Source organism: Phalacrocorax carbo, chromosome 1, assembly GCF_963921805.1.
Source record: "Phalacrocorax carbo chromosome 1, bPhaCar2.1, whole genome shotgun sequence".
Taxonomy (NCBI): Eukaryota; Metazoa; Chordata; class Aves; order Suliformes; family Phalacrocoracidae; genus Phalacrocorax; species Phalacrocorax carbo.
Window position 1 is genome coordinate 39,354,738 of NC_087513.1, and position 18,199 is coordinate 39,372,936.

The 18,199-nt window shown below is 41.3% G+C and overlaps 1 protein-coding gene across 1 annotated transcript; it reads right to left on the reverse strand.

Moving 5' to 3' along the window:
- Nucleotides 1-1,875: 1,875 nt before the first annotated feature.
- IL26 (interleukin 26) lies at nt 1,876-8,350 on the reverse strand. Its single transcript, XM_064456169.1, has 5 exons — nt 8,180-8,350; nt 7,740-7,796; nt 6,140-6,271; nt 2,047-2,112; nt 1,876-1,962 (listed from the first exon to the last, which is right to left on the reverse strand). Exons 1-5 carry the CDS (start codon nt 8,348-8,350, stop codon nt 1,876-1,878), a joined length of 513 nt encoding a protein of 170 aa, XP_064312239.1.
- Between the last annotated feature and the right edge of the window lie 9,849 nt (nt 8,351-18,199).

The following is an 18,199-nucleotide window of genomic DNA, read 5'->3' on the forward strand; positions in this document are numbered from 1 at the left end:
CCAATGGTATGACAGGTCATTGCTTGTGCTGAAAGGCTCAAGTCTTTATTCCGCTGTTCTTCATATTAAATGTAAGTATAAAGAAATTGCCTTGTGTTCTTATTGAAGATAACCCTTTGCATCAGTCTGTAATAATTTGTTATATAAAGCACCAATGCTTAAAAATAGCGTATTGTCATCAGAAGCTGCTGTCACTGAGATTTGCTGAATGCTTTGCAGGTTTCCAAAATGACGGCCTCCTTCCTTTTTTTAATCTAGTAGAGGGTGCTAATGAGTAACTTGGGCACTGCAATTTAATATTGCTTTTCTTTGACTTTTGCCACAAATGGCCAATGCTTATGCAGAGTGTTGCAAAACTATGGAGAAGCTGGAAAAGAAAGCCAGAAACACTCCAGGGCTCTAAGGCATCAGAAAGGACAAGTCACATACAGTTTGTGGGCAGGAAGAGGTGAGGTGGGGTTGTAAGGAACTGCTGTAGTATGGGCTAGCATGTAGCTCTGATCCCAACAGAAGCAGGTCACAAGCTGGATTCACTCATAGCTTCATGCTTTCTCCCCTCCAGGATGCTGGGCAGTGATTTGCAAGTTTAAAGAAGAGATGATGCTCTTCTCTCTTCTCATCCCTCACCAGCCACTAACGACTCACCTTGCTGAAAATCAACAACCCACTGGCAGCAGTGGTGGCCCTTTCATGAGTTCAGGAGTGGAGATAGGCACGCTGCCTCCTACCACTCTAGCTACCACCCCTGCAGGGACCCCAGAGAGTTTCTGAGTGATTCCTGAAGGAGTAAACATGAAGGTGCACTGACCATACCCTGTTCAGAGAGCACATGTAGTTGGACCCTGGAATCAAAAGATCACCTGTCAGAGACCAACCACGACCCCTGGGCTACAGAAGGCCACAGCACAGAGGAGGAACTGGCTCGGTGTCAGCATATCGATGTATTCAATGCCCCCAGCGTGCCAGCACCATGAGATCTGAAATTTTGCAGAATCTCACCCCTGTGGAAGCACAAACATGCAGACTGGAAATATTTTCATCATCTAGATTGTTTCTTCTGGTAAATCTTTTAAAATGTGAGAAAACGAGAACTCCATCTTCATTCTGTACTATATGAAGGATATTTTGGAAACTACTACCATCATTTGAGTAACAACTTCCTATAAATCCCTCTCAAACCATTTTGCAGTCCTAGCCAAATGCAATCCATATATTTTGTTTTCTGTATTGTGTGATCTCATATAGAGCATGTGACATTTGAAGGTCATGAGTCACAGACCAAAGTTTTGACATTAATTGCATTATGTTTATTAAAGATCACTTAACTTAAATTAACAATGATAAGCAGTATATAATTTATTTTCTTATTTGTATGTAGAACGGCTTGTGTATACTGTTATATAGCTATAACAGAAAAAAAGTATAGCTTAAGGGAGGGATTTTCAAAAGTGGTCCTCATTGCTTTGAATTGTAACCACATGGGGTGGCACAAGGCACGGCTAGATCGTGCCCACAGCACACAGGACATTGTGTCTGATCCACAGGGTAGCAGATTTCAAGTTACACTCGTGAAATGTGTCCGGGGGCTGCCTGTGAGGCAGCTGGCAGGCAGGCAGTGCAAGAAGTACCTCATGCTGTAACTGTGCTGGAGGCTGCTGTCATACTACAGGACAGGTGTAGCTGCTATGCCAGGCCAACCGTGAAAGCTCTTGAAAAAAATCCCTTTTTATGCCACTGTATTACAGAGGCTTTCCTTCAGTGGGATGGAGTTACTGCCAGGCCCGTTGCACATCCAGCTTTTGGCTGATTTTCAGGCCTTTTGGGTAAGGATCCGTTCTTAGCACAGAAGCATGTTGTCTGTTGCTTCCTCGTTCTTCATAAGATGGTTTGTATGTAGGTCTGAATCCAAGGAAGAAGAATATCCAGCTCATGGATGGCCTTGTAGATTCCCTTCTCTCCAAGCTGTCAAGAAGATAAAGATGTTAGAAAAGGAACAACCCATGCCTCTTGAACAGTACAGCTGGGAGCCAGCACTCCTGCTCTTACCTTAAGAAAGGTTTTCTTTAATTTTTTGACTGCAGAAGTTAACCTTGTGGATGGAGCACATGGAAGCTGAAGGGATGAGAAGAAACCAAAAGAGCTTGTTGCAGCAAAGATGCTGATGTAAAGACATAGTGATGAGGAAGAGTCCAACCCACAGCGTGGCACCAAAGGACTACTGGTAAAATCTGTGAACTCAGCATTGTTTCAACACCTCTTGCTACTACAAACGTGTCATTTTACTTGTGTGCTTCCTGGAAAGTTGAGTTCACAGCAGAAAAAAAAACTGTAAGATGAGTACCACCAAGTCTTATTAAACACTTTCTATTTATCTCAGGGATCTTTACAGCAGTTGTGGTTACAGCTTTTTGTAATGTGCAGCCTAGCTCTAAGATTCAAGGCCCTTTAACCTTGAACCCTCAGAGAAGGCAAGGCTAAGGGCCAAAGACCTTTGCGAAGTACAGAGTGCAATTTCGCACATTTCTGCAAATCCTTCAAATATGTTTATAAAGTTATGCTTTCCCCTGTTTTCCTGCCCTTTCCTCCGCTCTCTGGATAATTACAGGCACCCTTTTGTCAAGCTAAGTTTTCCATTAAGATCACTGGGAGTTTTGCTGGCAAGACTCTACCCAGCTCCCAGGCATCCCACCCAAATAAGTCAACAGCATCTTACTTGCAAGTTCTGGCATCCCTCTACCCCCCGCTGTGATATCAGAGACACAGGACTGTGTTATCCCTGCAGGATTTGAGTTGGAAGATTTTAGGAAGGAAAGACTCCATTGGTTCATCCTACAGGAGCCAAAGGCCGCACCCGGGGTTGGGGCAGGGCAGGTGGTTGCCCCAGCCCAGGGGCTGGCCAGGAGTGGGGGCAGCGGGGGAGTCCTGAGCAGAGACACCACCAGGCTTGGCCTTGTCATCACTGCCCAGCTCCAACAGGCCAGTACCAGCCACCTAATACTGCTCCGACTGGGCTCTTTGGAGCTGCCTGGCTGTGCTTTCTGAGCAATATGTCTTGCTGACTCCCCAGCTCTCTGTGCTTTCCAAGGGGGGAATCATCCTTTCTGGGGAAAAAATGGAAAAATCTGATGTTTTCCAATCTACAAACAAGGACAGGATGCTTGAAAAAGCAAAAGGCAAAGGTCCTGAACTCATATGAACTCATATGAAGACTCCGCTGAAGGTCCTTCTTTCTACCTCACACAGAGGTTTTAAAAAGGAGCAACAAATATTTTCTCTTCCAAGTGACATTTTGTGCTTCTTAAAGACACCTCGCAGGATGAAAGTATTAACAAAAGCAACTCTAATCTGTAAACCTTTAAAAATATTGTAACTAGGGCAGTTCTTTCTGTCTTCCTTTTTTTTCTTAAGATCAGCGTGTACGATGCAGATTTCCACAGAGGTCATTCAGTGGCAAAACTGACCTTAAATGACTATTCTGGCCTGAGTGGTAATACACATTACAAACTCGGTTCTTCCTGTAAAAAGAGCAAATAAACAAAATGCGAGCAATGCTGCTATCTCTGCTAGAGGTCTACAAGCTCTGCCTGCAACAATAGAGCAATGATTAAAAATCCTTCTGTGTATATACTGTCTTTCTGCACTCCTCTCAAATACAAAGAAAAGCTTCCATATTTTGCTACAATTTAGGAACATAAATTCAGAAGCAACTTCATATTGTTTTCGGCATTGTTGCCACCTCAATAGGGCACATGAAGAAGTAAACAGGCTTTTGTTGAGGCCAGTGGTGCTGCAGGTGGATGTTCCCAGTATCCAAGGGAAAAAAACCTGTTCCCTTTACCATACAGTCATACTTTAAATGAAGGAGCCTGATTTCACTGCAGAAAAGGGATTTAGAGATTTTAGTACCTACATGTTTTTGAAAAACAGCACCTGAATCATTGGAAAATATTAATGTGTACTTGTCTGGACAAAGCCAAGAACTATCAGGGTAAGAACTGTAATAATAATATAGTGAAAAGTCTTTGGAAGTGGTTTGGAGACAAATATTGTTAGGATTTTTAAATCGTATGCATGCCTCCAGTCGGCTGTATTAGAGCCTGAGTTTACGAAAGAATATAGGGTGGGTACATATATAAAGGTATCACTGTTTTCCTCAATTGTATAAAGAACTTTATCCTTGAAAGGTAACAAATTCATTGCATAAGTATGTTGCCACGGTGGAAATCCCTTCTGAAAAACATAACTCAACTGGATAATAAAAATTAAAGAGTTTATGTAGATGGATGAATTTTCTAAATTATTGAGGAATAATACAATGGAAAAATCCCAAACTTGGTACTAGCAAAGGGTCCATTACTTTCCATCTGTTCAGAGTTTCTATATTCTTTCATGTGGTTTTGTACTGTTGGCTTTGAGTTGATATAAATACTTTTTAAAATGTTAGTTTTCAGATATAAGATGTCTCTTAGGAAATCGTGACAAGCCATCCTTTCTCAAAGAGCTATTGTTTTTCTACTACCACAAGAAGCCTTTTCTCTCCTACCAGTATTTTTTAAGATCCAGAAATGTAAATTGTTATGTTTAGACTTGTTGGGTAAAACACTGGCACTAATTATGAAAAAGTATGCAGGAACTTTGAGAAACCTCCAGCATTTTGTCTCCATACAGCACAGAAGCAAATGTATTACTAAGTTATATAGCAAGCTCCAGTCACTGATGGTATTTCAGAATAACTGGTATTCTGAGTTCAGTCACAGTTGACAGTCTGAACTCCTCAGTGTGTACTGGCACTTGTATAGGGTGTAATTGCTTTTTCAGACAAGAATTAAATCTCTGTAAAGTATATTATAGAATACAATATCTGGAATTTTGACAGACACAGTGTGTTAAATGCTGTGAATGCTGTGAATAATGACTGTAAATTGCAACTGTTTAGCATGGTTTTAAATGCAGAACCTGAAAGCTGAGGGAGTTTTTTCCCACTGAGGTTTGAATCTTTTTACATTATACAAATATTTTGGTTGTGTTCTGAGCTATAGCACTGCAAAGAGATCACTGAAGCAGCTTATTTTTGCATTGCAAATATTTGTGTGCATGTAGAACCAATGTCCTTTTCTTTCATGCTATCATACAATTCAGATTAGACAACATTTTAATTCATTAACATTTCATTGACTTCTCATCCTGCTCTCACTTTTTAAATTACTATAGATATTTAAAGCCTGGATATCCATGGCTATATTTCACCTTAAGTCACACTCCACTTTTTGGGACACTGTGACTTGTGAGGACTGCAGGTTTAGGGGAGGGAATAAAACCACAGCCATATGATATAAAGTTTTAAGGCACACCTTGTTGTTATTTATCTACTCTTAAAAATAATATGCAAAGAGAAATGACGCACAAGTGACAGTGTCATCTTAACATCATAGTATGTTAGTATGCATATTTGCATGGGCAAAAGTGTGCTTCAACTGCTGTCCTGTTGTTATTTACAGAGTGGGATGATGACATGGTATTGGCAAGAGTGCCTCTTCCCTGGAACACCTGGATCCACTCTAAGGACATTTTGCTGGTGGGCAGCATCACTCCCTGACAACCTGCTACAACTGCGAGCATAGCCAACACATGGAAACTGCCCCGATGTACTTCATAGTTGCAGTCCCTGCTTACTCATGAGACACCACCAGCTCTTTCAAAATTCTGTATGGGGGAGCAGAGATGACATGTGAGTAAAGTTTACACAAGTCCGGGGGATACGCTGTTGAAGAAGGAAAGCCTAAGCAGTGCTACACTGTGGAAACTTGAGGAGCCACATTTCTCTCTGTGGTTACCCTGTCTCTTTGCAGCTTTGGTGCTGAGAGGGCAGTACAAGTCAACATCATCAGCAGGGAAGTGGCTTGTCTCCATGGTATCTCCACCACCTTGCCTGCTCCCCATAAGCTTACTCTGGGAGGAAATGAGTGGTGCTAAACTTCCCCGGCCCTAGCGGGGAAACCCTTGGGAAGTTGGGTCCTCTGAAATGTTGAGCACACTGTGACTCTGAATCACCCTCTCTATGGGCACAAAAACTGTGATTGAGCCATTCCCAAACCTTCCAGCTGGACAAAGTTTGTTTGGCTCTCAGGAATATACTCACGCAGGCGTTCATGTTCACTTGCAGGACCTGGAAGGCACTAGTAATGTACAACTTGTCACTTCCTACTCCAAGATGACTGAAAACATTTTTCATGTAGAAGGAGAGGAGCTGATCTCGAACACTGCAGTTTGTCTGAAAACAAAGCAGGTAGAGGGTTGTCAAATGAAAACCTCGCAAGTCAACTTCAGCCTAAAACTTCAGCCTCACAAAAATATGTGTGTTTAGAAAGCATAACATCAATAAAAACATTTTCATGAATTTTAGTATCCCATTGGATTGCTTTTTTTTTTTTTTTTAAATAGCTCAGCAAACGCCTGTGGTTTCTGAAGGAAAGGCAGGAGGATGATGTGCTGGCAGCCATAGGAGTATTGGTAAGACCAACCACCAACAGAAGTGGCAGCAACAAATCTATTTAACATGAAATGAATAGATGGAATATAAATTGGGAGTTAAGTCAGACCATCTTGGCCAAATTGCAGGAGTCATTGTGGGTGTCATTGTCCCATTCCTCCATGTCAGCATCCCATACCATTTAAGATGCTGTAGGGTCTCCCGCCCATCCCCAACTGCTGCTCCAGAAGAGACCAATCATCCTGTACACCCTATGTCATATCTGCCTGGCCTGTGGGATCTCTTGGATACCCAAAGGTATTTCAAATGGTTATATGCCTATTTTTAGGCAATGGAACCAAGTATCAGATGTGAAATTCCCACGGGAAGGTAATGCAGCTGCAGATTAAGCCACACAAATGCAGGTGTCCATGTGTACATCCCACAGGCAAGCGAGAAGCCTTCACTCCCAAGGTAATTAATTAAATCCAGGGGAGTTCAAAGGCCTGTAGGTCTCTACTTAAGGATAAACTGACTCAGTTAGCTCTGCTGACAAGTTCTCTATGTTAAGGAAGCTAAAATATCTCACTTACTTGTAGTCACTTACAAATAGGCACCCCAAGTTTATTGTCTCACTCCCATGCTGAATCACACTAGGGAACTCTAATCTACCTCTTCCAGTGCACCTGCAGATGTCAAAGCCCAGAGCAGCTCCTTGGGTGTCCTGGCTGCTCTGCAGCATCACTGGGCTCTCCGTGGTACCACACACCCTCAGCAGAAGCTGTCTCAGCTGCTGGGATGGCAGCTGTGGCCCTGGCACTGATGTGAATGAGCTGGTGCGTGGAAAGCATTGCTGGGGAGGATCACACACAGCCAAACACTCACAGGAGTAGCAAGCGCTACCACAAGCACGCTTCTCCCTGACACAGCAAACACCCTTACCCCAAGTCTCCTGGCAGAGCACCGCTGCAACCACCTAGAGAGAAGCGCCTCCAGACAGGCTTTCCAAATCCACCTCTTCCACTCCGTACCATGCTCAACTCTCCCCTCATGTCCCAGAGGAAAATCCATTTCTATGGGACAGAGAGCATTCTTCCTCTAAGTGGAGGTCTTCATTAAATGTATGATTCTCATCAATATAATGCCCTTCCCAATTGAACACAAGTGATTTTTGCATTGTCTATCATTCCTTTTGATCATGCACTCCTATCTCTACTGTCCAAAGGAAAACCAAGGTAAGAAAATAGAAAACCAGTAGTATAAATCTTACCATAAACAGCATCTTTGTTGTCTTTTTAAGCAGTCTTGTGTTCTTGATGAGATCCTTCTGTAAAGTATAATGTGCTAGTATTAATTAACCTAAGCAGAGGAAGGGAGAGAGAGTTTTAAGCCTGGTTTTTACAAAACTTATTAGTTATAATCATCATCATCATCATCTTATTCAGATGTAGGACGAGGACTCAGCAAATCTGTGTTCCAATCCCAGCTTTGTTACAAACTTCTTCCACGGCAAAATCCTCAGCAAACTCATCCCACCTCTCTTTGCATCTTCTTTTTTCCCATCTTTACAAAAGGAGTAGCAACATTACCCTGTCTCTCAGGACTGTAGAGATCACTCAGCTTATTAAAGTTTCCAGGTGTTCAGTAACAAAGCTGGTAAAGAAGCTTCTATAAATAAAACAAATTTTTCAACTAGTGGGATCAACTTACAGGAACAGATGATTTTAAACTAGTTGCCTTGATATACAGGTTCTCTGTCACCTGGGAGAGGAGTCCTTTTCGGCAGGTATGCTTTCCTGTATGTGACTTTTTGCCTTCCACAGTGAAAAGACAAAGCAGAACTAAAAAACACCCAGACCTGAAAATAGAATGTACTTTCATCTTCACTCCCAAATCTTCGTGCCTCTACAGTCACAGCAGCGTATGTGATACAGCAAGACTGGTTAGATGACAGAGGTTAACCTAATTTTGTTAACCCTCAAAGCAGCTTCTGTACTGAGATGCTCACGTAGATAACCTATTGCTCATGTGCTGGCTGATCAGTATTGTTGCTGTGCTTTTTTATACATCTTGCTCCACTTTCAACAAATTTGACCACAATCATCTGTGACGTTTTTCTAAACGACATCTCCATATTTACTGGCAGCAGGGTCAAGGTTTCCAAGAAAGAAGAACTTCCCTCTCATGTGAGAAGCCTTCTTTCATTTAAGTGGTGGTCAAGTGAGGAAAAAGTAGTTGAGCTAGTTAGTTTAGTTTCATAATAAAGTATACCAAATATGTGAATTTTTAAATTATTTTTCCAAAAAACATTATGGGAGCATTTTTCTGAAAGATAAAGACCTGGAGAGAAAAAAAAGCTTTGCTAATTTACCCTAAGAAGAATGAGAAAATCAGTTGTCTATAAGGAAGTTGGACTGGACAGCACTGCCTTTAAAATTTCACTGTCCAGTCTTTGAGAAGCATTTTGTTTCAGGGGTACAGCAGCTAGTAGCAAAGGAGTTTGCTGCCTATTTTAATCTCTATAATTAGTCTTTTTCCAGGGCAGGATTTGCCCTAGTAGAAGCAGCAGGCTGTTTAGTGTGAAAGGCAGGGCTCCAGAGAGGGCTCTGTTCAAGGACCAGGGCATGCCTGGCTATCAAGTTGCCTCATGAGTCTTTAAGAGCCACAGGCATTGGGAAATAATATGCAAGGTCCCAGCATACCCACCACGGGTGTGTTAGATTAAAACCATGGAGCTGGATGGTCACTTTTCTACAGAGTTGCTCAAACAGAGATTGGGCCTGTTTCTGAGATAGGAAAATGCTGAGGGTTTCTCAGTTACTACTCCAGACAAGCAAGGAACATCACACCAAGGATAGACTTGGAAATGCTGAAGTGACACCAGCAATGTGAGGCTGTTAAGTCAAGGAAGGATGCAAGTCAAATGTCAAGACCCCTGGCACTGGCAGAGGTGTGTGCAAGAAGAGGGAGAAAGCAGGTTTTGGATCAGCATAGCAATACTTTAGCCTGCAGTAATACCATTTTGGTTGGAAGTAAAAGCAAGCTCTTGAAATGTTCACCCAGGACAAAGTTTTATACTCCTTTAATGTTTCAAGAGCATCACAGAAGGGCTTAAACAGATCAGAGAAAATTATTTAAACTACAACTGATACCAGTCAAAGGGAGCTTGAGCTGCCAGAGCCAGCAGCAGAGCTGTATGCCCCTCTATGGCACCACCAGTGTGCCTGTGCCAGGGGCATGAGCTGGCTTTGGGAGAAAGAAGGGTGAGATGAGCTGGATAATAAACTCACCCAGCCTTGATCCCACTGGCCATTTACACAAACAAGCATGCATGCAGCTTCCAGGCCAAGCTGGGCTCACATCCAGCTGCAAGAATCCCACCTGTAACAGCTCTCAGAAATACATTTTACCACAGGACCATCCACACATCCCAGTAGCTTCACCAGCACTGAAGTGCTGATGGGGTCTAGGGACAAAAAGGACCGACAAGGGGAGGAAAGCTTAGACTTTTGGAACGTGGAGATGATGGAGACCTGAGGCCCTGTGTGCACTTTAGTGCTTATTTGAACTATGGTCTGTGCTCTCTAAATGCTATTGGGTTTGCCACATGAGGTGCACCAAACTTCAGCACACCAGGTATATGGACAGCAGATTAGCCACTTACTCCTAGTTTGTTCCTAGAAGAGAATCTCAGGCAATAGCAAGAGTAGAGTCAGAGTGCAAAACTGCCTTGGGTTGCCCAAGGTGTGGTACTCCCTGGTGAACAGTTTTCCTCTAAATGGAATAAATGGGTCATGTAGCCAGTCTGTAATGGCTTTTCACAAGAAAATAAATAATTTTCAACATCTCTGAAACTTCTGATGTTGCTGGAAAACCCTTTAGCCCACAAGTTTCATTTTGTCTGTTCTGTGAGCTCCTATCACTGTGCTTAGAGGACTGTAGCAGCGACACGGTTGCGTTGGGCTCAGGAGACCTCCACACGTGAATCAGCAAACATCTTACCGAACTGGCCAACTTTTCGAATGAGTGGTGTAAAAGGATGCAGATGGATGCAGATGCATGATGACCATATTTAAAAAAAAAAAAATTAAATTAAAAGAAACTAGGGCTTTTCTATCTTTCCTGTCAGAGAAGGATGGTGGGTACCATTTAATACCTGATCCTGTAAAATCGGTTACACTTCCACGTTTAATGACTTAATTACTAGTCAGAAAATAGCCAATATTCTTTAACTTTCTCATCTGTTACTTGTTTGGAACAAAGACGGTCTTTTCATCTGAGGTCTCGTGTAGCACTTTGTACACTGGATTTTAGTGCCACTTTGGCACTCAGACATAATTAGGGTATAAATAATATAGAACACCAAAGAACCAGTATTATTTAGTATTTTTAAGCTATATGAAGCAGAGGAAGAACCAAATTCAGGGACCCCAGTCCTTTTAGCCATGAAGACAGAAAAGATCTGCAAAGTTTTGTATGGGCAGTGGAACTGATATATCCAGAGCCAGTCTGAGGACAACAACAAAACACACCACCAAGCATGTTGACTTCCAGACCTAGGCTGGGAACAGCCTGGAAGCCTACCCCAGAGGAAATGGGCTCTCTCCATATGGAAAATTTTAGATGTACAGTATCAATGAATACTTAAGGAACAATATAATACTGATAACACATGCAAAGTTCTTGTGTTACATTAATATAAAACATGTAAGTTTTGTGATCACAAGAATGAAAGAGAAAAAATAACTAAGAAAAAAGAATGAGAAAAACTAACAGAGTAGCCAACTTATTAAAGAAGAAAATCTTGCCAGGTTTACCCTGTCTAGGGACTAAGTTTCAAAAAAGGCTGTGTGTGACCTGTGCTCCACATGAGTGCATGAGAGAGACCACCAGCCTGGAGAAGATCCTTTCTTCACCTTCATATTGTGAACCATGGAATTGTCTTGATCTATATGAGTTCAGTAGATCTTAAATTCTGTTGACCTATGTAGAACAAACAGATACATCTACCACCGCTGCAAAGTTCCATTAGTCTATTTAAGGTAACAATCACATCTACTGGTTGTTTTTCAGCTTAATTGGCTTTCTGATCTCCATCCATAAAAAGCCTCATCTAGTTTCTTACTTCTGAATCTTCTTACCTTTCACATTTTCTGTTTATTTTATTTCCTGTTAGTATAACTAGAACTAAATTAGTCGTGTACTTCCTATAAACGTTACTCATATCTGCTTAGCTGCTGTGAATGTTATGCATCTCCTAAGACTATTCTCTATTTCTTTTGTTCCCTTATCCTGTTTAATTCACTTTGGTCTTCTGAAAACTAATAGGTCTACATGAAGAGCTGCAGTATTTGTGCTCAGAAATGTGATTTGATGAGTAACAATGAAGTCTAGTGAGATTTTCCAAAAACTGAGGGTGACAGTATTACTGTACGACATAAAAAAATGAGATACCCTAGAGCCTCCATTGGAGAGAGGAGTTTGGAGTGGAGCAGTTCCTAGCATCCAAAACTGATTCTGCAATTTTCTGAACATGGTTGTAATGAACATAGGCATATAGGTAAACACAAAATACCCACCAGTGTTTAAACACTGTCTCTTGTAACCTTCTGTTATTATAATAGGAACCTTTTGAGCTGCTGTAGATTTTGTACAATTACTGAACAATTATGAGCCAATTTTTCAGGCCCAGGTACCTAAATTAACAGTGCAAACTCAGCACGTAGGCACCCAACGATTCGCTGCCCTCAGCTTCAATAGTCGTAAAAGGTAGGGGAACAACAGAATAACATGAATAGGTGGTACTAGAAGCTCCTGCTTAAGTAGTGTAACTGCTCTGGTTAGGAAACTCGCTTACATAACTGAAATTGGGACAGCTTAAAGAAAGCTAAAACCATTGGATACCTAGGATTGGATATCAGTCTGGTGCCTTTCTCACCCCTAACTATGAAAGCACTACACTTGTTCCCATGACACACCCACACCACATGGTGCCTGTCTGTGTGCTCCTCAACTGCCTTTGTTGAGGAACAACAAAGGTTGAGGTTGGAAGGGCCCTCTGGAAGTCACCTTGTCCAACCCTCCTGCTCAAGCAGGGCCACCTAGAGCCAGTTGCCCAGGGTTGTGTCCAGTCAGGTTTTGAATATCTCCAGAGATGAGAGTCCACAACCTCTCTGGGCTACCTGTGCCAATGTCTGGTCACCCTCACAGTAAAAAACTGTTTTATTGTGTTCAGATGGAATTTCATTAATTTTAGTTTCTGCCTATTGCCTCTTTCCCTGTCACTGGGCACCACTGAGAGGAGCCTGGCTCTCTTCTTTACTCCTCCTGTCAGGTATTCATACACATTGATAAGATCTCCCTGACACTTCTCTTCTGCAGGCTGAACAGTCCCAACTCTTGCTGCCTCTCCTCAGATCCATTAATTACCTCTGCGGCCCTCCACCACCAGGGCCACATATCCACTACACTCAGAATTTTTTCACTATATGCCTTAGACAAACGTAATAAAAATGTTAAGGCATTAAGTAAAGCAGAAGTCAGGCTCAAACCTAGATGAAGACAAACCAAATAAATAAAAAAAAAAAAACCCAAACCCCAAACCTAATTACATTTCCTCTGGGCATTTGCATCTCTTTGCACTTTATGAGTAACATATTTGAGTAAGCCTCAAATGTGAATTGCTATAAAATACACTGTTAATCTCTCATCTTCAAGAAACAGCACAGACTGGTTCAAGTGGTGGATCTCCCTATGCTGCTGCCCTGGTTCTGTTTCAGTTTGGTGACAGATGGCTGACAATTGTCTGTCAAGCTAGTTTTACTTCAGCCATCTGATAGGAAGGTGTCAGCACATTCAGTTTTTCAGAGACAGATTACAGAGTATATTCAGGGCCCAGTTTGCAATCAGTGCGGTACTAAAAGTAAAACTTTCCCTCTGGGCACAGACAAGAGTTTAAGTTTTCAAAGCAGTAGTAAGTTTTATGGCCAACAATTAGCTACTTTAGAAGAATGCTCAGCGCTCCCTGAGTATCTTCAAATGTGTCCAGCTGTGTAATTAAGATCAGTAATCACTTCATGGCTAGACAAGGAGCTGAATTTGACAAAAAACCTTTATGTATATAGCCTTTACTAGTCACACTCTTGCAGTCTGATGGGTAGACTGCTGTTTGAGAAAAGAGATTATGAAAGAAAGATATATGAATATGTGCTCAAGCATATTCGCATTGTTCCCATCAACCAGTCAAGAGATCTCACTTAACGACAGTGATTCAGTCCCCAAACTCTTTAGAAAATATTCATCTGCTACCACCAAACTCACACTAGGAAATCCCTGTGCAACGGTATTACTGCAGAGTGTACAGATGTGCTTGGCAATAACAGACACTCAACTTGCCCACGTAGGCAGGCGGCTCTTCCAAACTCTTCATTTTCTCTTGTGACACAGGAGTCTTCAAGAGTCCGTGACCTGCTTTCTCCTGTAATTTTATCATGGCTTTATAAAAAGTTTGTACTAAAATTGTGAAAGGAAAAAGCAAACCGGACGGAAACCTGGGCCCAGTTCTGGGGGAGGAGGATGCCCACAGCAGCTAGCCTGGTAGAATTGGGTCAGTTTGCATGGCACCACTCTTATACTGAAAAGCTCCTCTCTTCTTCTAACTTTGTGCACCGTTTTTCAGTTTTGTCTCTCCCCCTGACTTTTTTACCCTTCTCGCTTGCTTCTTTTTTCAAATTTAGTTTTTAAAGGTTTTTCCCCTCTGTTCTCTTATCCCAGGACATCCCAGAGCTTCTTGGCAATGCCAACACAGGATGCCCATACAGCTCTGTGACCACCTGGGAGCTGGGATAGAAGACTGTGAAGCTGCAGAAACTGCAGTTTCCATTCCAGAAAGGTTTCTTGGTGTTAGAAAAGTTGATTATTTAAGCATGAACTGAGGAGACTGCTCAGAGGTGGCTCTGTCACTAATATGAAGTCCTGTGAGAAATAAATTTTGAAATGTAATTTTAAATAGTAATGAAATAGAATTTCTGGACAATATTCAGAAACTACAGTTATAAATTAGGACATACAGAGGTATAAGTAACCTAACCAGACACTGGTGAATAATAGTGGCATTGACTCTTTCAGCTGGCATGGCCATGTGAATGGCAGGCAGCAAAACAAACTACGTTAAGGAAAATCATTATAGCTGATCCTATTGAAGAGTCTTTCATTTAAAAAAAAAAAAAAAAAAAAAAAAAAACTATATAGGAAATGTTTGCTTGCCAAGTATTTCCATAGTTGGACTGATTGCCACAGAATGGCTGCAACCTTGGTTCTCCAGTGGTAGCGCCAGAGAATAAGAGAGGGAAGCAACAGCGCAGTAGGCAGCAAGATGATGTTCCAGAGCATTTTTCCATTGGAGGTGCCATTCTCCCTCTGGGGAACTTAAAACTATTTGTAATAAAGGTGCTTCCTTTCATTATGTTTCCCTTGCAAGTAGTCCCCAAGCCCTGAGAACTCTGCGACCTTCAGTCAGAGATGGCTGCCATGGTGCCATCTCCCCAGCTTTGGTTCAACAGCCTTCTCTGCTTCCCACTTTGTATCGCCCTTTTTGTAAAGTGGTGCTTTCAATGAATCTCGGCAGTAGAGGCATTTTTTGTGGAAAACTTACTTATTTAATTATCGGATATGATCACGTCTGGCACTTTTTTGCTGGAGAAGATATAGGAGCTGAATAATAAATTACTCATGAGGGGTTCATTTTCCAAAACATGTGAAATCCTGTGACACAGGTAACATAAATGAGCACTAAAGAAGTCCCTGACAGTGGAGTAAAATCTGTATGTTTCTTGTCGGCGGTATTTATAAAAAAGAGATTGTATTGTAAAGACTCCTAAAAGTTATAGAAAAATAAAATATCACAAAATCTAAGTAGCACTCAGAAAGAACAGATGCCACATGACAAAATATGCATTCAGATTTTTCACTTCAGATCAGGGAAATTTTGAGGGTTTTTTCCAATTAAAACAATGGGGAAACTATGTTACCATCTAAAAGATAGCATTGCTTATTGCAATTAATATAATTAAATCTAAATAATGGTTAGAGCTAGAAACCAAGGATATAATAATGAAGTTCACGTTTCCTACATTATTTGTAATTTATTTCTGAAACTCAGGAAAAAGTAGACTAATGGCTATATCTGACTTTGGATAGCTGGCTTCTCTGAATTTTCACTCTTCGGCCTATTTTTAGGCTTTACTCTTTGCTTAGTCTGTAGCAGAATACATAAAAACAAACACCTTCTTTAAGAGGTTGTTTAAACAAATCAGAAATATTCCATCTCGATATTTGTAGTTTTAGTAATGTTTTTAGGGAATCCTTAAGTGCAAAATTACAATTAGAGAACTGAGCATTCACTTTACAAACTCCATACACCCGATTAATTTTGTAACCATGACAGAAGTTGAAATAATCTAATATGCTTGTAGGAGTGAAGTGAAACTAATTAGAAAGTTGTTGATGCTCGTCATATGAAAATAGCTACTTTTCATTTTTTAAAACATAAACCCATGGTCTCCAGTGAACAACCAATGAAAACTTTTTTTCTTTTGCAATTTAATATCAGTACTGGACTTACCAATTTTTGAGTTTCTGGAAGGAAATCAACACTTATGGGGAAAAGCAGCAAAAACATGAATTTCTTGAAAAAAAACATTTCATACCAGCAGGGAAAAAAATCCAATGGAAAAAAAACTTCTAGTCTTAATCAAAGCTTCAGAGCTACCAATTGCTACAAAAAAAAATAAAAGGGAAAAAATTTCCTTTGCCATCATTCTTCTGATTATTTGTATTCGTTACATCAGCAGAAAGAGTTTAAAGGGTGGGTGTCAGGAGGATGGGACCGGACCATTTCAATAGTGCCCAACAACAGGACAAGGGGCAATGGGCACAAGTTGGAACACAGAAAGTTCCAGCTAAACATGAGAAAAAGCTTTACTGTGGGGGTGCCAGAGCAGGGGCACAGGCTGCCCAGGGCGGCTGTGGAGTCTCCTTCCCTAGAGACATTCAAAACCCACCTGGATGCGTCCCTGTGCCCCCTGCTCTGGGTGTCCCTGCTCAAGCAGGGGGGTTGGACAAGATGATCTCCAGAGGTCCCTTCCAACCCCTACCATTCTGTGATTCTGTGAAATCTATATCCCTCTGTATGGGCTGGGAAAATCACATGGCATCCTTGAATTTAATGGCTTCTTTGCCATCCCTAATAAAAACTTCCAGTACTGCACCCATTTCAGAAGAAGCTTTTATCAGTCTCCCTGCAAATTTTAGTGAATTTGACCCAGTACCAGACACCAAATAAACTCTCAGGGGTTGTAAAATGTTTCTTATTTAAAAGCAAATTTTTCACATGAGAATTCCTTTCAATGGGAAGGAACATTTTTCTAGCAGATTCCCCTGCATTCATCTTAGCAGTTCCATAAAATTCAGCCTTGATATTCAGCCAATCTGTTCCAAAACTTTCAGGCAAGCTGTGAAAAGTATCCCAGGTCTGAAACGTTTGCCCAAACCTCTGAACATACTGAGGTTTATTTTTATTAATCTCTTTCTTCTGAAAAACAAACATTTTATTTATCATATACTCCTATAACCACGAAGCAAAGAATAGGAGATAATTTTTCAGTCTGCAATCTCTCTCTTACCATGTTCTGATAAAGAGATTATGGCATAAAAGTATCTCTCCCTGCCAAAACTTCATGCTGCGGCTCTAAGAAATTCTCTGTTTTACTTTTCAGAAGTGTAGAAAAGATGAGTTGTTCCCTTCTTCCTATTTTCAGAGAAACTTCACATGTTCACCTCACCTAAAACACATTCTTTATTATTTATTCATTTCCAATGTCACTGGGTTACCAACCTAACCTGAAGTTCACAACTGCAAGTATTGTAAAAAGTACCAATGGAAAACAGTTAAGAAATTAAAAACGAAATCTAGATTTACATTCTTACTGCCAAAAGGTTTCCAAAGTAAAATGGCGCGAACAAAGCTGCATGTTTCTTGTTCTTTCTCTTGCCAGTATCTTGACCCATGAGCATCATAACACCCTGAAGTACATGCCTGGGATTTGTCACACCGAACCAGAGACCACAGGAGGTTGGATGTCTGAGTCTGCTCATCACCCTGTGCTGATGGAGGAGACCAGGCCCTCACATGACAGACACCTCACCTCATCTGCCTAACATCCTTGCTGCTGACGGAGGAGGAGACGGGCTCTCCGGGGACCTGTGGACAGCACCTCAGAATTTGCTAGCTAGTTTTCTAGCACCAAAGCTAGGGCGGATGACTCATACAAAGCTGTTGTCAAAATCAGGAAAATCTGTGGTGTTTTACCATTTTGCAGGATCAGAGACTTGGTCACTGATTTGTTTAGTGTTCCCAGTCACTGCACAGAAGTTCTTGTCATGTAACAACCGAATCACTGGGAGATTGAAAATGAGAACATAATGCCAAAGTTGAGCAGCTCCCTTGGTTGGAAGCTTCGACCTCACATGTCAAGTTAAACCAGACATTTCGTGTGCAAGTAACTGTCTTCATTTTCTGAGACACACATGGGTCCCATCAAACCAAGATGCTTTTCTAAACTTAATGAAACCTCTGTTACATGCAGGAGCAATGATCACTGTGTTGAAGTTGACTAAATAATGCCTACAAAATAATCACATTTTTTGCCAAATGCTGTGCTTCCAAACAAG

Bases quoted from the DNA above. Each gene is read 5' to 3' on its own strand.
- IL26 (XM_064456169.1), bottom strand. From the start codon at position 8,350: ATGAAAGTACATTCTATTTTCAGGTCTGGGTGTTTTTTAGTTCTGCTT. The intron at 6,272-7,739 runs GTAAGATTTATA...CTTTGTTTTCAG, and splicing joins CAACAAAGATGCTGTTTATG to ACAAACTGCAGTGTTCGAGA. The intron at 2,113-6,139 runs GTGAGTATATTC...TCATCCCTTCAG, and splicing joins AAGTGAACATGAACGCCTGC to CTTCCATGTGCTCCATCCAC.